The sequence below is a fragment of the Drosophila obscura genome, unplaced genomic scaffold (genome assembly GCF_018151105.1).
Source record: "Drosophila obscura isolate BZ-5 IFL unplaced genomic scaffold, ASM1815110v1 contig_14, whole genome shotgun sequence".
In the NCBI taxonomy this organism is placed as follows: domain Eukaryota; kingdom Metazoa; phylum Arthropoda; class Insecta; order Diptera; family Drosophilidae; genus Drosophila; species Drosophila obscura.
The window spans coordinates 2,464,225-2,485,006 of record NW_024542724.1 but is presented as its reverse complement, the minus strand read 5'-3'; the positions used below and the strand labels follow the sequence as shown (position 1 = coordinate 2,485,006).

The window sequence follows — 20,782 nt, the reverse complement described above, 5'->3', positions numbered from 1 at the left end:
GTTCTACAACTGCTCCAATTTTTAGTAGCGAGTCGAAAACTCGGGTATCGTGACATATCTACAATTAATAATAAGTCAGTAAATATTAAGTCATTAAGGCGCAATATGATATCCTTGATCTTTGCACCGTGCCTACGCGGCCCAAAAGTTCCGAAGTTCAGGAATATTTATATTCAGGAATCCGCTGGTCGTCCCACTGGAGTCACCTTCCACCTCCATGTAATCTGACTTCGCATGCGGGACGTTTGCAATCCTTATATATATTTTAGCACGAGTATTGAATAGTTTAATTTGTTTGTTATTTTGGTATTTTCAACCGGTAGTCGGTATTTAATACAGTAGTATATTAGTATAGTATATTTTTTAAATAGAGGGGGGTTTAAGTGGGTTAAGTTCGTTTTTTCTTTAGTATATTTTGGTATATATATGAGGGTCAGGCGCACAACAATATTAAAAATTGTAAATATTACAATTAAATATGTGAACTGTGAATAATAAAAGATACTGGTGTGAATAATTGGAGCTCTCTGCCCACCGCGTGTGACATTGTATGTGTGGCTGCAACGGCAAGCATTTCGCCCTCGTTTCTTACACTCACTAGAAATTCTTCTTCTTTCTTCATAGTTCCACCAAGTGAATTAAACTTTTATTTTTAAATTGTGAATAAAATATAAATAGAATACCATTTAAGGTCCCAAAGCAACATCAAGAAATGGCCAATTTGATGCAGAGAAGTAAGCGCTGTCTACAATTAAATAACCAGGCTCATTTGTTGCAGTACTCAATGTCTGGCTGGTTGCTGTTATACAATCCGCTAAAATATTGTTCTCTGTCAATTACAGGTCTGCCCCTGACTACTACACGCAGTCCGGTGCTGCAGTTCCTCCGTTTTCGTGGAAAAATCAACATACAGCGTCCGAAGGAGCCGCATTATGAGCGTGCTCGTGTTGTTGCCGTCACACAGCCCAAATACCCGGAGCTGCCAAAGGCACGCTCGTGCTTCCAGACCCGCGCAGAACGCACCAAGGAACAGCTGGAGAATCCCTACAACGAGATCATTGCCCGGGAAGTGCGAAACTGGCTGAATCACTCGCAGCTGGTGGCCGTCTTTCACCTGAACTCCATCACCTCCGACGAGATCTTTCGGGTGCGCGTCCAGCTGCATAAACAGAACCTGCATTTGAAGTCGTACGGCCGCAAGATCATAGACCAGGCCGTGACCGGCACGCCGTATGAGGCCATCATGCCGCTCTTTCACTCCAACCACTGCATTGTGTTCTCCCCAAATCAGGAGCAGATTGCCCCACTGCTGAAGATCACACGCAGAGTGCCGCAGATGGTGCTGCTGGGCGGCATTGTGGAGAAGACACTGCTCAGCCGAAACGAGCTGATGGCCTATGCGCAAATGCCGAGTCTGCAGGGGGCCCAGGCCCAGCTCGTCCAAACCCTGAACCTGGCAGCTGGCCAACTAGTCCAGCATCTGCAGACGCATCAGGGCAATCTAGTGCAGGTCCTGGACGTGCACGCCAAGGGCAATACCACCACAGAGACGGCGGACGAGTCATAATATTTGTAATAACAATTGTTAAATAACAAGAAAAGCGAAAAGTGATTAATTTGTCTTTCATACTAAACTAGCTAACTAGCTAAAAATGTTAACTATGACTAGATTGCACTTTTCCAACGGGCCTGAATCTTCTGCTGGAATGATGGCGTCAGATGCGTTTTGGGTGCAGAAACTGCAGATGCGGTGCAGGTGCCTCTCAGGAGCTGATCGTTGTCATGTGATGCCAGCGCTGTCTGCAGTTGAAGGCGAGATTCGCCAGAGCCTCGGCGGCATCCAGTTCGTCCTTGTGGTGCAGCATCCAGCCATCAGCGCGTGCCGCTGCCGTGGTCGTGGCATCGCTGGTGAAGATCACTTGGCTTTGGGCAGTTCGCTCCTGACCCTGACCCTGCCCACTGCCACATTTTTGTCTAGTTGAAAGTTCAGCTTTAATAGTAAACCAATCTGCCGATGGAGGTGGTGGTGCTTCTTACCTGCTCGTGTTCCATTCGATGTGATAGTTGTTTCGGTCTGGCGTGAATTTCGCTGCGCTCTCCAGCCACTTGTTGAGCTGGGTGGCGGTGGCTGGCTGTGTGCTCGTGGTCCCCGACGCCTCGTCCTCTGCAGTGCTATCCCGCAGATACTTCTCCATCATTTGGTGCTTGTACTTTGGTCTGCCCACCGGGGACTGGGCCGCCAACATGGGAATGCGATGATTGCTGTGCTCCGACATGTTCCCAGATTCCACGTAAAAGTTTGGCTTGTACACAGCTGTGGTGGCATTGTTTGCGTTGCCATCGCTGCCAGTACTGTGGCTGGACAGCTCCAGTTCATCGTCATCGTAGTCCCCATCGTCATCTTCCCCCACACAAGGCCGCATCTCCTCCTCCCATATGCTGTCCTCCGATGAGATGCTAAACTGCTCGACATTCCCCCTCGCATTGTGGTTGTAGTTCTTGATGAGATGTCCCCACGACTTTTTGGCCTTCTCACGCTCCGAGTTCTTCAGCTTCCGCCGCCAGTTGGCAAACCAATTGCAGATCTGGGTGTACGTGAGGCCAGTCTCTCCTGCCAGCTGCTTCTTCTCCTCCCTGCTGGGATAGGGATTCTCCCGCCGCCGGATTAGCCAATCCTTCAGCATGCGCTTAATGTCTGGTGTGAACAAACGCTTGGCGGCTCGCATCGGCTGCTGCAGTTCATCCTCTGGTGGCCAGGCTCGTCTGCAAAGGCCATTATATCAGGTGTTTCAAATCAAAGTTGGATCAAATCACATACCTGCTGTGGCGACGATTGCGTTTGGGTCGCGAAGACGATGATTTCTCCATGGCACTGGCACTCTGCAAGTGGAGAGAACACGAATGAACGATCTGGCAGGCCATTGCTAACGATAATAAAGCCAATCATTTAAAAATACTCTGTAAGTCAATTCAATTTCAAAACTTTCGGTGGGTGGCGCTATTTCTGGACGACCCGACGAATTTTCATGTTTTTTGGCTCTGTTGCTGTTTTTCTTACGTTTTTTTTGTTCTCTCAAATTAACGAAACGAAACAAATATTTTGGCTTTGTCAAAGAGAGAGGATAGAAAGATCAGTTGGTTCACCCGAGGGTGAGAGAATTGGCGTTGGATATCACCGAGAGAAAGAGAAAGATTTCCCTGCAATCAAAATGTAGTATGTTAAGGGTCTCCCATAGCCCCTGAAGATTTGTTCTCATGTTTACAGATTCTCGCAGGTCACAGTTTTGTCTCGCATCTCAGTTGAGAAATTCATTAATAAAACGAATCATGTTTTTCCACAAACCAAACTGTGCATACATACATACATATGTATATAAATAGGTATATTTATACCTCTACGCTATTGAGTGTGACAATGGATAGAGATCCATAATGTTTACGATTCTCAGCTAATTTTTCATCTACGAGTCCCTAAACTTAAATGGCACATTATGCTTCTATTTTGCGTGTAAACGTGTGGGGAAAAGAAATGCAGACATGCTGGGGATATCCGATATCCAGATGCATTTGCAGTTTTGTTGACACTCTCAGGTAATTTATTATATAATCCTACTATAGCACCCAATGGCTTGTTTTTCAACCGAATTTTAACACCAACCATTTTAGTTGGACTGGACACAAATTGAGGTGCATTTGGAGCTTCCACGCATCATCTGATTTGTTTTGCGAATAGTGTCAGTATCTGCACCCACCTGTAAGTTTGCAATTTGAATTTTTTTTAATTGTGTTCTATTTGAGAATCTGAATCCGACGAATGGTCAAATGTATCGCTCGTTGGACGTACTGGCGCGAACTGAACGCTCTCACAAGTTTTCAAAACTGGCCCCGAAGATGCTTCTCGGCCAACGAAGAACTCAACACTTATCACCCGAATGAAGCAGGCACTTTCAATCTATTTACAAAACACGACAATAAATAAGCGTATGCGCTTATTCTGAAACGATCGCATCGCAGTTCTTTCGGAATTCGATTAGCATCGTGTCGGCTCAGTCCAAAGACTACAGAGTATTCTCAGTGCACGGCATGCGAATTTACTTTCGCTCTCGATATAATTTTCATTGCTGCAGTATTCGATGGGATGGAATGAGTCGGTCGGTGGCCATGACGTGAGGAAATATAAAGTGTGTCGCAAGTGGTTTTTACCAACACGCGTTCATAACAGTTTCTTTGGGGGGTCAACTAATCGTCGTTCACTTCCTAATCCTAGTAAAGAAGTTTATTAAGCCGATCGTGAGCATATAAAGCTCTATGCTCTGGGAGACAATGGGAGACTCAGAATCGTTGGACGCGAGTGGGCTTTTGTTGTCTCTCAGAAAAATTCTTCTTCTGTTTTTTTATTTGAATTTCTATACCCGCGAAACGATCAATCGACTGGATCATGGCAAGGTATGGCCCATATAAGAAAACGGGCAAGCTTTTTATAAGGGCCCCGTACAATGCTCACCCAGGCCCGAAGGACTAAATATACCTTTTACACAAATGAAAAAATATACAAATTATCTATATACATATTTGTGTAGGGCTGTTTTTGGAATCAACAACCCACAGCCTATTGGCTAAGTTGGCTCCAGCGACCTGATTATTTTTTTAGATTGTTCCTTTTCGGCCAATGATTTCCGCTAACGAACCGTTATTTGATCCTCCCACCAGAAGTATAGAAAATTAAAAGTTTGTTGAACCGCAAAAGACAAATGTCAAGAAGGGGAGAGGTTAAAGGCAAGACTCAAAATGCAAAACTCAAAAGCACGAAGCAGGAGTCAAGAGGAAAGAAGGCGAAATTATTACTACAGAAATCAGATCGCAATGTGGTCTTGGTGAAAAAGGGCATTATTACTTTTTTTGTTTTCTTAAACAAATTATTTTTTTCTAAAGAAATCTTTTTGTTTTTCTTACGCAAATTTTGTTTTACGTACACGAACGCTTTCCTATCCACATACCAGAAAAGCCCGTTAAACTTGCATTTTAAAATTGACCAATGCACAATATCGATATCGATCGGCAAAATTTTTTTTAATCGAATATTTTACATATTCGTTTCTGTGAACATTTTGCCAGTTCCAGTTCCAATAGGGTATACAAAGTGCCATACTCCACAAATAATTCGTTGATATATAGAAAATTAATCTTTAAAAAAAGCCATATTGTAGAAAATTGATTCATCTGTCTGATAAAATGATATGTTTAATGGTTAAAGTCCTAACTAGTTAGTAGTATTAAATCGAATATAAAAATTGAGGAAATAAATCGTAGCGTCCGTCAGTATATTTACGGTATTTTTTTTTTAAATGATAAGGTATATTTGGGGTGTATTTTTGGGGGTCAGACGGTATATTTTATGCATAGATCCGCGGTCACTCTGTTCGTCGCATTTTCTAATCAAAACAAAGAAAAAAAAATTAAAAGTTAAGACGAAAAATCGGCCAGCTATGAACGAATCTGTGCGCTATGACCGCTGTCAGCAGATCCAGTTAGGTGTCCTGACCGAGTCGCAAATGTCGGCAGGGGAGGAGCCTCTTCCACAGCCACCCCAGGGAACGGGTAACGTAAGTATTCTCTTATTGTTCAACTGACTCATGATCCATTTTTACATATTCTATTACGCTTTTCGCCTGCATGCTCTGCTCTGTCCGCTATGCAGATTCTGTTTACTCATGATGGGGTGCTGCTGAAAAAGGCCAGTGCCGAGCATATATCTGACCTAAACACAAGTGGTTCCTTGTCATTGGTGGAGTATACATCGTTGGAGCTGCCACGCCGCCGTCTGTATCTGGAATGGCAGCCAAACGATAGCATCATGATAGCCGACGACAGCCAGGACCAGGGGGACTGGGCACTGGTGGACAGAATATCAGGGCGGAACCGCACCACCTCCGAGTGCCGCGCCTTCAACACAAAGCCCAGCGAACCAGGCAATGGAACTCCAGCCCGCGCGAGAGTCATGCGTGTCGTGCTGGACGAGCTCGATGCGGTCGAGGTACGTCATCGCGGTCAGACCATACGGTTCATCCGCAAGTCCGGTGGCGGCGTCCACAGCGAGTTCTTTTTTCAGCACGGAAACGCCGATCTTTTTGTGCGCTCCATGCGGGATCTGCACTTCATCGAGAGCTCCGAGGCGACTCGTGGTGGCGAGGAATATGCCATCCTGACCACCGAGAATCAAAAGCTGAAAAAGACCTTTGCGGAACTGGACATTGGCGATATCAAGTCCAGTCATTTGCCGCGGGAGAGCTGGCTACCCAACAAGCTGGCTGGCTTCCTCGGCAACATTCCAGACTATGTGCAGCCGCCGTTCCAGCGCTCGCCAAAGTCGAGGCCGGGCACTCTGCTGAGTGGCGATCGTCAGACTTCGCCGGATAACTATCAGATAATTGGATTGAGTGGCAGCACCAACAGCGCCTGCTCATCCAACAGCCAGAGCCGCGGAGGCAGTGCGGATAAGTCACCGGCGGACAGCGAGCTAGAGAACCTCAATGCTCAGGATGAGAAAATTGTCAACAACTTGCCCGATCGCCAGAGAGTGGAAAGAGGTTCGTTTTAAGATCAGAAACATCCTTAACTCCTTGACTTTAATGCGATTATTTTGCTTGTTTGTTTGTTGCAGGCTTGCCCCTTACGGAGGCGCAGTGGCTGGAGTTTCAGACACCAGATGGGCGCATCTCGGATAGCGACCGGATCAAAGAGATCGTGTTTCGTGGTGGCATATCCCACGGGCTGCGGTCCGAGGCGTGGAAATACTTGCTGAAATACTATCATTGGTCCGACACCGAAGCGGAGCGAATGGAGAGGCGCAAACTGAAGTCGCTGGAGTACTACAACATGAAGGCGCAATGGCTGGCAATGACCACAGCACAGGAGGCAAACTTTTGTGGCTATCGTGAACGCAAGTGCCAAATCGAGAAAGATGTGAAACGCACCGATCGCTCGCTTCAGTTCTTTGCCGGAGAGGACAATCCCAACCTGGCCCTGCTGCAGGGCATTCTCATGACATACGTAATGTACAACTTCGATCTTGGCTATGTCCAAGGAATGTCGGACTTGCTGGCACCCATTCTCGAGATTCAGGTCGACGAGGTGGATGCCTTCTGGTGCTTCGTGGGGTTCATGGACATGGTATTCACCAACTTCGACATGGACCAGGCAGGCATGAAGAACCAGTTTGCTCAGCTGCGGCGCCTCATCGAATTTGCCAATGCGCCATTATTTGACTACATGCGCAGCCATGACTCGGACAATATGTACTTTTGCTTTAGGTGGCTGCTTGTGTGGTACAAGCGGGAGCTGAGCAACGAGGATGTGCTCAAATTGTGGGAGTGCCTCTGGACACGTCTGCCGTGTCCCAACTTTCACTTGCTCTTCTCCGTGGCCATCCTGGATCAGGAGACAAATGTGATCATCGAGAGTCAGTACGAATTCACTGAAATACTGAAACATGTCAACGAGCTGTCTGGCCACATTGACGTGCAACGAACCCTGGAAATTGCCGAAGCCATCTATCTGCAGCTGAAGGCATCCGAAACGCTGCCCAACGATATTCGCCTCATCATTGGAGAGCCTCTACTGCCGCCTGTTGCTGGAGAGGAGCCGGAGGGAGCAATGGACGAGGAGCCCGCCTACTCGGATGATGGCTTCGATGAACTGGTACCCGAGCCGACGCCTGAGGAGAAGCAACGGCAACAGGCCCTTCTGGAGGAGGCCTGCGAACGTTCCCTCTTCCTGACATACCACTAACTTGGATCGCAACTGGAAGGAAACCAGGCCAGGCCAAGCCAAGCCAAAAGCCCCTAGCAAAAATCATGCGCAAATTATCTTAGACTTTAAGACTCAAAGTTTACTACCGCATCGAAGCGAAGCGACGTGCTTTAACTGCTGATACACAGATTTATATATTGTATATTATACATATTTGTACGTTTTGTATTTATTGTAAGTTCTTTCCAATCACCCCCCACCCTATCACCCCATGCCCCATGCCCCATACCCCACATATTGGCTAGAGCAATTAATCCCCAATAAGTATACCAAAACAATGTTTTTAATTACGATTGAGTAGATAGGACCTGGCTCGCGCCTCGAACTCTTGGGTTGTTCGTTTTCATTTGATCAAAATTCAACACGCAGAAGCTGCTACTTTTGTTGCCCTCTTCTAAGTTTACTCAATTACTGTGAAAATACATATGTAAATACATGAAAATGCATTATGCAATACATTTAAATTTTAAAACTATCGCAACTTGGAGAGAAGGCTATACGACTATGCAGTATTTTAATGATTTGCCGAGCCAAATTTTAGGAGCGGTAGCTAGGGGAAAATGGGATCGGCGAAGCACCAACTTTTCTAAGATCGTGAAGAGCTAGATCCAGTATTTTACGAAAGTCCTTGTTTCCCAGGATCGGAAAGATCCAGACTGACAGTCGGCATAATTACTAGAAAGCAGCCAGCAACATGGTAAATGCTTCGCGATGGCCATTTTCGAGTATCTTCACACATCTTCGATTCTCAAAATGCAATGGTCACGCCAAAACTGTTTTCTGTTTTTTGTTTCTTGCTGGCTCATTTTGATTATACTTCACGGTTGTATTCTACTAGGCTTAACTGTAAAAGATTGGTGAGTCCAGATGGACACCTTATGGAAAAAGATGGCACTGTTAGTGATAGAAATATATGAACTTATGAACAATAAATAAAAAAAAAAATACAATCATTTTGGCGATTTTTGAATGAGTTTTTGCCCGTACCCAAAAAGCTAAGGGGTAGATTAGATTTGTGGTAAAACTGAAGGCAGAGAACGAAACTTTTCCGACACTATAAGGTATAAATATTCTTGATAAGCATCAATAGTTGAGTCGATATAGCCATGTCTGTAAGTAGAACTGCGGCCACAGAAGTGGCTCACAACATTCCCTTTCGTTTAATTTTTTTGTGCGAATTCTGATTTTTTTTGTAAGGCAACCGTTTCTATTTTTACCTTGGGTCTGAAATTACATCGTTTAGGACACTTTGGAGGCTGGTTTTGTTGTTGGTTTGTGTGGAACCACAATTCTGAATAATGATACGATACTTGTGAAATTGTGAATTATTCAACACTCAACACTAACTTAACACTCAACTGTCGCCGAGGCAACGTATTAAATTTGTTGCATCGAACCACTAACCATACTGTATGGTTAGTGATCGAACCCACAGACCGCTGAGCAAGACCTGCTAGCCTTTTACAGACGGCCGAAAAATGATTTGTTACGGGTTTATTGTTTATTGTAATGTTTTTGGTTTTGTTTAAAATATTACACCACCACTTTTAGACAATTTCTTGGTACCTTAACTTTGTATTTAAGGGAGAGGGCCAGGTACTAGCTGTGACGCACCCCCAAAAACTTTGACAGCAAGCAGATGCTACTGATCTGAGTAATGGGAGTCATATTCACTAACAATACGCAGTTTTTGTACTAATAGTATTAGTCTAATACCGAAACAAACAGCTGCTTTGGTCTGGATGCTGTGAGCATTTTATATAAATTTTATTATTTTTGAAGTGCGAAAAAAATGGATGTAAATTTAGCCAAACAATTTTTGTGTTTCGTTTTCTATGTAGTGTGGTCATTGTAGTTTGTGAATTATTTTCGTTTTAACCATATGCACAACATATTTTGTTGGTCTTTTGGAAATTGTCTATTACTCGTAGGCCCGGTTGTGACACACGACATGATACCTGTTGTGGACACCCTGTTTTTTTTTTGCGTGTATTTAATGCGTATATTTGGTTGAGAAACTGCATAATATCGTTGCTTCTGCTAATGTTGCACAAAATAATAATATTTAAACCACTGTGCATCTTCAACGAGCTGCCTATCACTTGTTGAGGAAATTTTTCCTCTGCAAGCGGATACACCAAAGCACGGAAATCTCCGTGCTTACTTCACCAGATTGCACTGCTTCTTTGAAAGATAAAGCAGATAGAAAAGATTCGAAGCTAAAAAAAAAGCCAGGCATCTGTTTCTGCCAAGAAAAAGCGTGGACAAAAGGCATCAAACCAGCAAAGCCAAACCAACAGCTAAGCGTACCAACACTCTTTCGGACGAAGATGAGGATTTTTGCATCATCCACATGCAAGCAATGCGACTCTTTCTTTCTTTCATATTTTTTAATTTTAAGCGGATTTTTCAGGTTGGTCCACAACTGGGCCTATATTTCTTTTAATCAAAAAAAGGTAACTCACTAAATTGTTGATAAAATGTGTGTGAATGAAGGAATCAATTCTTCACTGATAGTTGGCTAATACCTTTATCTTTAAATTGGTACACATATGTTTGTATAAAATGCAATTGGTCAAAAGTTATGAGGCAAAAACCCAACGATGTCCACAACCGGGCCCTCTCCCTTACCTACTAAATTCATTATTTATATTCATGCATACTTTGCCAGACGTTAAGATCGACTGTCCCAAGTATGTTAAAGCAACCTTTTATACAGTGAAAACACAGTTTGTTGTAATTTTTGAAATTTATTTTTTATATGTTTATTTGATTTATCATCAATATCAATAGTTGATGCTTGGTTGTTACTTGTTGCTGTAGTTGCTGTTGATTTTGTTGTTCTGCTGTTATATTATTTATACCTTTAATTAAGATTTATACTCGTACTTACAATTAAGTATGCCATACATACATATATGTACTATATTATGCTGGTTGCTTGATCTGCTCTGCTCTGCTCTGATCCGCTTCCGTTCTTCTCTTTCTTGCTGTCTGGTCTGAATGGATTGTTCAGTGGAGTGCGAACAAAATAATTTCATATAATTCTTCATGTATCATTCTTGCGCAGGCGCGTGTCGCGGCGCTTAGCCACATTCTCATATCCGTCAATTACATTAAAATTGATTTAATTAAAAAATTCTATTTTTTTTCAATAAACATTGTTCATTCTAGTTTTTTCTTTCTTTCATCCTTTTGTTTTGTTTTTAGTTAAGCGCCTGATCAGATGGGGATCGGATCGCATAGGATCTTGTTGGGGACACACGACACACAAAATTGCGTTTAAAAAAACATACAAATTACAAATTTAAAATTATAATCTAGGCATGGATTCCTTTCACTAATTACACGATTTAAAATAATTATACAAATTACACGCAGGACAAGAGACACAAGATTGACGGTACAGAGAGAGGGCGGGCGGTACAATACAACATAGTGATGGGTGGCGGTGGCGGGGTCGGTTAAAAAATATGGAAAATGATTCAGTATGAGAATACACGGTGTGGTGTGTCTGTCTTACAATCTTAAAAACGTTAAGCAATGCGAGAGCCATTTCGTAGGGGGTTCATAAATTATGTACAGGTATGTATCATCATCATCATTATTATATGTATAGTATAAACTTTCATGTGTGTGAGGACAGCGCAGCAATGCGAGAAACCCAAGTGTGGAGGAGTCTGTATAGATCTACATATTCTACATACATATTATGTGTTGTGTTTGGATCGATCTGTATCGCTGGTCTAAGATCTAAACATTCCTTCAGCGCTTTGCTTTCTCTGCTTATCGGCTTTTTGACTTATCGGCTACGTGTGTTTGTTGCAATAATTTACGGATAACGGATAATCTTCATGCAGCATGCAGCAGCACTCTGCTTCTCGTTACAATTAAATTATAAGCGCTTTTTAATATACTCGTAACATTATGGATATTTATGTATATGCTGCCGGGGATGTGGATGTAGCTGTGGCTGTGGCTGTACTGTTGCGGGCGCACACGTAATGATCCTCCACCGATTGGGGTTCCAAATTTTGCAGCAGTTGGAGCACACCATCGGTGGGAACCATTCGCATTCGCCGCATATCGCATAGCAAATCAGCCACCATCGTTCCATTTCTTTGAGGCTCTGGCTCTGACCATCAGTGCGGACGGTGTTGCAGCAGTGTCCGCGACTGCCGGACAGAGCCAGAGCATGCAGCAGCAGCAGTTGTCATCCTCCAGCAGTCTTCCTCCGACTGCAGCAGCAGTTGCTCTCATCTCATTCTTCCTACGTTCTATATATAATATATATATGCTTCCTTATACTTTACACAACTTTAAGCTTAAGGGATCTAGTGGTAACAGATAGCCTAGAATTCAATTTTCGGCGCGAGCGACGCAATCGAGCTTTTTGATCAGCGGACGAGGCGGCGGCGGCTATCTCTTCAGCATCGCCTTTTGCTCCGGTTCTGGTCTGCTTCTGCTTTTCCTTCTCCTTCTCTATCTTCTTATCATTTATCTTTATATTCTTCTTCTTCTTGATTATTACTTTCTTTTTCGTCTCCTTGGGGTTTTGTCGTCTAGTTATGGCCCCCCTTTCGGGGGCCCTTTCGTCCTGCTAGCGCGTTCGCTCGGATCTCCGCAATACTCATTCGTTCCGGTCCTCCGATTCGCTGCCCGCCGATAGATTCAGCGTGGCGGCATCCGCCGACTGGCGCGTATGCCGGGTGGACCGTAGTTCGCGTCGCTTCTCGGGCGGCTGTTCCATGGCGGCTGCCTGGTCGTTGCCGGAGCGTGGTCGCTTCAGGCGATTGGAAGACCGGCGATTCTCTTCGGCAGCCGCTGCAGCCGCCGCGGCGGCCGATGATGAGGATGACCCACTGAGGTTGGCGGCCGATGTGTTGCCAGCGGCATCGAGATCCTCGACACTGCCGCCGTGACTGCTTCCGGGTGCCGCTGGCTTCTTGAGTATCGGCTGAATGATCAGCTCGTCGGCCTCCTCGTAGGGCGGAGGCAGCTTGGCGGCGTCCGCTGCATTCGTGATGGTCAGGGAAATGCGCGACTCTGAGCGTTCGGAGCGCTCGCTGCTCGTACTCGCTCCACTGCTGATGGGCGGTGCTATGGTGATGGTCGTCTGCGACGGCAGATTGGCCGCCAGTCCTGCAGCTGCCGCATTCGATGAGGAGGATCCTCCTCCACCACCGCCAGAGTTCAAGGGCGTCAGGGTCACCTTGTCCTGCTCCACGGACATGGGAGCTGGTGTGGAGCTGCTGCTGGAGCTGCTTCCCGCCCTCAGGCTCTTCTCAATGCTGCTCATGCTGGCCCCCAGATTCAGCGGCAGTCCGGCAGCCAAAGCGGCGGCGGCATTGGCCAGCTCCTCCTTCGTGGGATGCATCTCGCTGCGGGATCGCTTCGACTTCTGTTGCTGCTGCTGCTGATGTTGTTGCTGCTGCTGTTGTTGTTGCTGGTGGTGTTGCTGCTCCGCGTCGAGGGCGGCGGCGTAGGCAGCAGCCGCAGCATTGGCCGAACTGCTGGAGCTGCCGCCCGACGAGGACGTGGGTATCAGCGATATGCCCGATCCCAGACCCAGGGTCTTGGTGTAGTAGTCCATCTGTTGCTTGAAGGCGTCCTGTTCCCGCTGCCGCTTCGACGCAGAGGAATTGCTGTTGCCGCCGGAGGAGCTGTTGCCCTGGGATCCTCCCGTAAGACCCGCGAGTGAGGCCAACGATCCGGGTCCACTCAATGGCAGGGAGCCGCCGGCCGCAGCCATCGCCTGGGCGGCCATCTCAGCGAGGAATGCCTGCGAAAAGTCGCTCGACATTCCCGGAATCTGTGGCAGTTGTGCGGCTGCCGCTGCCGCCGCCGCTGCTGCAGCTGCTGCCGCATTCGAGGCGGACTTGGAGCTCTTGCTGGACGAGGAGTTGCCGCCTCCCGTGTTCGAGGAGGACGACGAGGAGGGCATCTTGCCCTGTGAGAAGGCCTGCAGTGCGGCCAGATCCGTGGGCAGGGCTCCACGTGCAAGGCTCTCGAACCACTTCTGCTGCTCCTTGGCAGCCATTTTCTCCGCCTGCGCTGCGGCATTGGAGGCTTCGTTGGCGGCGGCAGCGGCCGCCCGCTTGCTGCTGGCACTCGAACTGCCACTGCTCGAGGGCGCCGGCAGCGGTGGCATACCCAGGGAGCTCATCAGGCGCGTGGCCTGGGCTAGATCCATGCTGCTCATCCGGCTGAGCGACTCCAGCAGATGGGGATCCGCGCCAGGCATCAGGAGGCTGCTCAGCTGCGCCATGTCCGCCGCGGTGGGCGTCGCCTGGGCATTGCGGCTGCTCGATTGCCTGCCGCGTCCCGAACTGGAGCTGGACGGCGTCGTCACGGTGCTGGCCACGCTCTGGGCACCGCTCATGCTGGCCATCGCATTCATCAGATTGGCCGCCGAGTTGGAGGCGGCGGCATTCGCCGCAGCCGCCGAGTTGCGAGAATTGCTCGACTTGGACTGCGACTGGTGAGACTTGGACTGCGTCGAGGAGGTGTTGGCCGCCGACGAGGTGGCCGCCACTCCGTTCAGCAGGTTGTACTGCTGGGCCAGCTGGTCGTAGGCCGAGCCGAGGCCACTCGATCCCAGGGAGTAGGGATTGAGGCCACCCAGCCCCATGGGCGGGTACAGCAGCGACGGATTGGGGAAGAGGAACGGAAAGCCGGCGGCCAATTGGGAGGCCTGCGATGCTGCCGCATTCTTGCCTCCTTGTCCTCCGCCACCGGATGAGCCACCGCCAGCATTCACTGCTGCAGCGGCTGCTGCCGCGGCCGCCAGTTGTGCCGCCTCGCTCTGCTGCTGTTGTTTCTTCTTGCTGGACGAGGAGGATGAGTTGCCACCACCGCCGACCTGCGACTGACTCTTGCCGGAACCCCCGCCCGAGGCGCCTGTGAGGCCCCCCAGCGTTGGCCCAGCAGCAGCCATGAGCGCAGCCAGCGAATTGGCGTCCATTCCCGCCAGATTACCCAATCCTCCCATGCCCGCGAGGCTGGCAAACAGATTCATGTTGTTTAGATTGCCCAATCCGGGGAGATTCGCCATTCCAGGCATGCCCCCGAAGGGCATCGAGAGCAGCGGATTCTTGGGGTCAAAGGCCGCCAGCGGATTCTTCGGATCGAAGCCTCCCAGTCCCGGCAGATTGGCCAACAAACTGGGATTGAGTCCCGCCAGCGAGCTGAACTGCAACGCCGCCTGATCCAAGGCAGCCGCCGCAGCCGACTGTTGACGCGACGACTTCTTTGATTGGCTCGATTGATTGCCAGCCGGCGATTGAGCGGCACTCTGCTGCTGCTGTTGTTGTTGCTGCTGTTGCTGCTGTTGGTTGTGGGACGACGAAGAGGCATTGCTGGAATTCGAAGAGGGTCGTCCGCCATGCGACTTCACAGCCGGCGAGCCATAGCTGTCCATTGAGCTGGGCTTTGGCGAGGGAGCAGACATGGGATTCTGCATTTGCTCGAGCCATTTGGGATCCACCTCATAGTTGGGATTCTCCGTGAGCCTATGGATGAGAAGATGCGACGATTAATTGGTTATCAAAATAGAGAGAACGTAAGATCATCAGAGAGAGAGCAAACGTTCGTTGAATGACTAACGAAATTTCCCATAATCGAGAGGCTACATTCGTTGCGAATGATACAAAAACAAAAGTCTCGAGGGATTAAAGGCTACTAGCATATTCCTCTTTAGGTCGAGGAACGTGCTCCTCTTTTAGAGTAATTTCGTATGCCAAACAGCAATATTTTTGGAGATCTACGAGCTCTTACCATTGCATTAATCGCTTCAGTTGCGGTGCCTTGTTGCCACCCAGACGCTTGCCCGTTTGCTTGTTAATCACTGGCACTGGCTCCTCTCCCGTGAGGTTCTGTGGCCCTGCCATCGACTGCTGTTGTTGCTGCTGTTGTTGTTGTTGTTGTTGTTGCTGCTGCTGCTGCTGTTGTTGTTGCTGCTGCTGCTGTTGTTGCTGCTGCTGTTGTTGTTGCTGCTGCTGCTTTTGGAGCTGTGCCGCACTTGCAGATTGCTGGGAACTGCCGCCGCCTCGATTGGAGCGGCGACTATTTGAGGAGGAGCCACCAGCTCCGCTGCTGCCGACTCCGCCGCCACCGCCAACATAGTCAATGCTTAGCTGATCGCTCAGTGGACTGGTCATGTCCGAGAGCCACTTGTTGACCTTGGTGTCGTGGGGGGAATTGGAATACTTGGAGCTGAGCTTCATCGCCTGCTCCATTTCGGCGAGCATGTTCTCGTAGGCCTTGCGCTGGGCAGGGGGCAGGAATTGCATCATCTTCTGCTGCTGCTTGAGGAACGTCTGCGGATCGGTGGCCATGGTCTGTGCGAGCAAGGCATTCAGGCTGTCCTTTGACGACAGTCCGCCCATGGCCATGTTCTGCAGGGCGCTCAAGCCCCCGCCGCCGCTGCCGCTGCCCGAGGAGCTTGCGCCGCCTCCTCCTGATGATCCGCCCTTGGACTCTGTAAAGACGAGTGGAGAGAAAAAGAGAGAGATCGAGAGATTAGTCGAGAGATTCTATGGGTGTGGTGGCGGTGCTTTCCGCTGGGGGCCAATTTGTAAAAAAGCAAAGCGCAGAGACTCAAACTCACTTCCGGGCACTGTGGTAACAGTGATGGTGAAGGGTTTTTGATTCGATTGCTGCTGCTGGCTGGACGACGATTGCATATTGGCAGGCGTCACCGAGACACTCGGCGGAATCTGGGGCTTCTTCGAGGATGGCAACGATGGATCCGGGAAGGTCTTTTGCTCCTTGGCGGCCGAGAGACCCAGAACGATCTCATCCAGCTTCTTGCGTTTCTTTTCTTTGCCAATAACTGGCTCCTCAATGGTCTGCAAAAAGAAAAAGACAAATAGGATTTATTGTTAACGGTTTATGGTGTACGCCAAAGACGGGTTCACGGTTTTTTGCTATCGCCAAAGACTTACGCAATTATTCTTTTTCATTAATTTGTTGAGCGTATCATCCAGTTTGCTCTTGCTGCCCCCCATCGAGGGGAAGGCGCTGCTGAGGGCAGCATGGACACTCGACTTTTTCGATGGCATGGAAAAGTCCTGCACTTCGCTTAGATCGATGGCCCCCGCACTAGAGGCTGACTTGAGCATTTCCGTCATGTTCATTTTGGGTAGACTGCTGCAGGGGCAGGGAGACGGGGAAGAGAAATCAAAGGTTGAATTAGTTATTTCTTCTTTTGATGCGACTGTCTGTCTGTCTGCCCGTGCGCGACTCTCACCTTGAGGACAGATCCATGGGCGCACCCATGGATGGTGGAGGCGTCTTCATGGCCGGCACAGCGGGCTTGCTAAATTGTCCCGACGATTGCTGTCGCGAGAGGGAGGTGTGCTGATGCGCCGGCGGCGGCTGCATGCCACTCAGGGCAGCCGAGGAGGATCCGCCGCTTCCGCCACGTCCACGTCCAGAGCCAGTGCCTGTCAAAGCCTCCATATTGGCTATTTCACTCTCCCAATCTTTGGGTGCCACTGAAATGTGGAAACGGCATAAGTATGTGGACATAAGAGAATGTAAGGATAATCATAGTCCCACCAGGACTTCGACTTACTTGTTGAGCTGTTGAGCAGGGCGTGCAGTTTCGCCCGCTCCGTCTCCACATCGATGGCAATGTGACGCTTGCGCTTCTTGCCAGCACTGGAGGACATGCCACTGGGGACGCTCAAGCCCCCACCGACACTGCTAGACCCCGAGGATGCGGTTGCTGCACTCAGGGACATGCCTGGCAGCAGGGATGACAGCGATGTGGGATTCCCACCAGCCGCTGCAGCGGCCACAGCGGCAGCCACCGCCGCATTGATGCTATTGGCATCGAGACCTGGCAGCGTGGTCGCCGTCGATTGCTTCAGGGATCCTGATCCCGATCCCATTCCCGATGAGAGTTGTCCTCCCGCGGAGGAGCTGTTGTTGTTGCTGCTGCTGCCGCTGGCAGCCACCTGCTGCATTTGCGATGCCTGCAGATGCTTCGTGACGCCCTGATCCGTCGTGATGGTGATCACATCGGGTGTGGTCGAGCGTCGCTCCACGCTGTTCATCAGATGGGGTATCGACTCGTGCAGGGCGATATTCAGATCGGTGGCACCCTTGCAGCTGGCAAAGGCACTGTACTTGCTGTCCACCGGCCACTTGTTGGCCTCCACACACGTGACGATGTGGGCGATGCGTCGCTCCAATGCGAAGTCCTTGAACCAGCGAATCATGCACATCTCCAGCTTCGGTTTCTCGAGCTTCTGCTGCTTCACGGTGGCTGGTTGGATGACCTCGAGATCGGGGAAGCGGGCCTTCAGCTCGGCGGCTTGCTTCTTGCACTCCTCCTCGACGGCCTTCTCCTTCTCCTTCATCACCTCATCGTCGTCGGGATCGGTGGGTGGACCGGCAGCAACCAGATCCAGGATTTCCTCTTCACTTGGTGGCTTCTCTGTCGCCTTTTTCGGGGGTGTGACAGTAAGTTCTGCCTCTGCATCCACTGGCGTTGGCGTTTTCTCCACTGAAGCTTCTGCCTCTTCGGAAGGTGCCTTCGCCTTCTTCTCCTCTTTGTCTTTATCTTTCTCCTCAGTTTTGTCCTTGGAGGGAGACTTATCACCTTTTGGTTCTACAACGGAGGTTTGTTCATCCTTTTCGGTGGAGAGCTCCTTCTCTGCTGATGATTCCACTGCCGCAGACTTCTCCTTCTCCCTCTCCTCTGTGGCAACCACTTCTCCATCGTCAATCTCCATTTTGGAGGTTTCATCTTCCACGGATTCGGTTTTTTCCTTGGCCTCATCGCTGGCTTTCGACTTTTTCTCCTCCGCTGATGCAGACTCTGTGGATGCATCCTCTGCCTCCACTTCTGGTGATGTCGTCGTCGTAGCATCATCCTTCTCCTCCCCATTTTCGGCTATCGGCTCATCCCCTTCCATTTTATCTTCGCTGGATTTGGACTCATCTGATGCAGCAGATGCATCCTTCTCCGCTTCGCTGGACTTTTCCTCAGCGGCGGGTAGGATAGGCTCTTTCACTGGAGAGGAGTCTGCCTTGACTGCATCTTCTTCCTTGATTTTGGATGCATCTTCTGTTGCCTCTGCAACAAGCGCGGCCTCCTCCTCTTCGCTCTTCTTGGCGGAAGCTTCCTTCGGGGATTCAGGTGTTTCCTTCTTCTTCTCGGGGCTCTCCTCCTCCGCCTTGACCTCATCTTTGACGGGCGTCGTGGCAGGAGTCGCCTCCCTTTTTATTACACTCTTATCGGTCATCAGTTCATCGTCCAAGTCGATCACCTCGTTCTTAACAGCAGCTGCAGCTGCTGCTGCTGTTGCCGCTGCCGACGCTGCTGCTACTTCTGCCGCTGCTGCCTTCTCTGCCGCGGCCAGCTTCTCCGCCTTCTCCGCATTGAAGGCCTCCAGCTTAATGGTGCGCTGAATCTGTGCCTCCAACTCCCGGATGAAGCGCTTCTCCGACTCGCAAAAGCTAAAGTTGGGATCATTAAAGATGAACGTCTCCGAGCGATAGAGTCCGTGCTTAAGCACTGCCGCAATCAGCTCCTTGTCGTGGCGTCCGGGCTCCCACCAGTCGGGGGTGTCCGCATTCATGGCGCACATCTTGAGTCGCTCCTCCAGATGCGGATTGCGCGCCACTTCGCGCAATTTCGATAGCAGCTCCAGTCGGTCCAGTATGAGCTTAGCATGCTCCTTCTCGATCTCCTCGATGATGCCCTCCAGTCCGCGCTCCGATTCGCTCAGCTTGAGCCCCGCCTGACGCTTGCACATGGCCACAAAGACCTTGTAGTAGTCCGTCAGAGTTTCGTCGCTCTTTCGCTCCAAATGGGCCATCTGTTTGAATTTTGTCCAGTCGGGGGTGAGGCTGCTGCCACTGCCTCCCATTGATCCGCCCATGGGTGTGGTCAAATGCAAATCCACACCGTAGCCGGTGAGAACGCGCAGGAACTCGTACTCCTCGCGGCGATTCCATTTTTTGGGAATAAGCTGCAGTCGCTGGGCCTCGCGCTCCTTGGCCGCCATCTCCATTTTGCCCTGGCGTTCCATTTTCTAAAAGGAGGAAAAAACGAAGAAAAAATTGTTCAATTGAAATCACTTTAAGAGGGATATAAATTACATAGTTTATACATATATTGTATATGGGGAGTGTGGTAGGGATCGTGAGGAAGAAACTGATGTAATTTTACTTTGTTAACCACATTCCGTGACTCAGCCAACAGATTAGACGGCATTTCCAGGCCCCTCGTCTCATAAGCAAATTCCAGTTCATTTGTTAGAGTTTTAAACCAAAGATAAGATATTGCTTATCTATAGACACCTTCTGATATGATGATATTTATTCCTATTCCCATTCACATTTAAAATGTGCTTTTCACAACTATTTTTGATTTTGCTCTCTAACGGGATATATTATCTCCTCTTGTTTACGGCATCCTCTTTCTCCGTCTCTATGTAACACCTTACCTGGACCATTCCATATCACTTTTTCCATTTATTTCTCCTCTGCATTATATGGGATCAATATCGGTCTAGTCTCTAGTCCCCGACTCTCTCGCTCTTTCCACGTCAGTTTCATTGGAATGGAATTCCCTTGCAATCTATGTACATAAATCTCTTTAACCCTATAGTTTTTTTTAAGAGAATATTTAGTGAGGATTTTGTGAGGACAATACTAGCAGATAAAGAACAGAATTATATGTTTTCAAAGTTGAGAAACCTTTTTGCTTAACCATGGATCCGTTTTGTTCCGGAAAACAATTAGTAAATTCAAGAAAAAGCGTTCTTTTTTTATGTATAGTTTCCACCCTAAGAACATACGGGCATACAGACATACATATGTATGTCCTTCCATATAATTCAAGTACAATAAATACAGTTAAACACAACCGTATTTATGTATGTAATTCCATTTCAATCATTCCCCTCAATTATGGGAATAAAATAAGTCGTATTTATCAAAATAGATTGGCTCATAT

At 48.6% G+C, this 20,782-nt stretch overlaps 4 protein-coding genes across 7 annotated transcripts in view; 2 read left to right on the top strand and 2 right to left on the bottom strand.

The window, feature by feature from the left end:
- The first annotated feature begins 428 nt into the window (after positions 1 to 428).
- LOC111077327 (39S ribosomal protein L10, mitochondrial) lies at positions 429 to 1,659 on the top strand. 2 transcript variants are annotated; one of them, XM_022371552.2, is made up of 3 exons: positions 429 to 548; positions 625 to 734; positions 843 to 1,659. In XM_022371552.2, the coding sequence occupies exons 2-3, from the start codon at positions 713 to 715 to the stop codon at positions 1,565 to 1,567; spliced, it is 747 nt and encodes a 248-aa protein (XP_022227244.2). In that variant the 5' UTR covers positions 429 to 548; positions 625 to 712; the 3' UTR covers positions 1,568 to 1,659. The 2 variants fall into 2 exon arrangements, with proteins under 2 accessions (XP_022227244.2, XP_041452230.1); XM_041596296.1 differs by having other exon boundaries at positions 429 to 734.
- On the bottom strand, positions 1,565 to 9,050 carry LOC111077325 (homeobox protein Mohawk). 3 transcript variants are annotated; one of them, XM_022371551.2, is made up of 4 exons: positions 9,027 to 9,050; positions 2,819 to 2,880; positions 2,038 to 2,763; positions 1,565 to 1,974 (listed from the first exon to the last, which is right to left on the bottom strand). In XM_022371551.2, exons 2-4 carry the CDS (start codon positions 2,866 to 2,868, stop codon positions 1,764 to 1,766), a joined length of 987 nt encoding a protein of 328 aa, XP_022227243.2. In that variant the 5' UTR covers positions 2,869 to 2,880; positions 9,027 to 9,050; the 3' UTR covers positions 1,565 to 1,763. The 3 variants fall into 3 exon arrangements, with proteins under 3 accessions (XP_022227243.2, XP_022227241.2, XP_022227240.2); XM_022371549.2 differs by lacking the exon at positions 9,027 to 9,050 and adding an exon at positions 3,753 to 3,884; XM_022371548.2 differs by lacking the exon at positions 9,027 to 9,050 and adding an exon at positions 3,659 to 3,680.
- LOC111077324 (TBC1 domain family member 17) lies at positions 5,404 to 8,263 on the top strand. Its single transcript, XM_022371547.2, has 3 exons — positions 5,404 to 5,603; positions 5,699 to 6,587; positions 6,662 to 8,263. The coding sequence occupies exons 1-3, from the start codon at positions 5,487 to 5,489 to the stop codon at positions 7,786 to 7,788; spliced, it is 2,133 nt and encodes a 710-aa protein (XP_022227239.2). The 5' UTR covers positions 5,404 to 5,486; the 3' UTR covers positions 7,789 to 8,263.
- Positions 9,051 to 12,326: 3,276 nt separating the features above from the next.
- The window catches only part of LOC111077321, a 48,652-nt gene continuing 40,196 nt past the window's right edge, over positions 12,327 to 20,782 (bottom strand). Inside the window, 6 exon segments of the mRNA XM_041596280.1 lie at positions 12,327 to 15,320; positions 15,586 to 16,288; positions 16,418 to 16,658; positions 16,755 to 16,956; positions 17,060 to 17,306; positions 17,387 to 19,856. Coding sequence (XP_041452214.1) covers positions 12,440 to 15,320; positions 15,586 to 16,288; positions 16,418 to 16,658; positions 16,755 to 16,956; positions 17,060 to 17,306; positions 17,387 to 19,856 — 6,744 coding nt within the window. The 3' untranslated portion in view covers positions 12,327 to 12,439.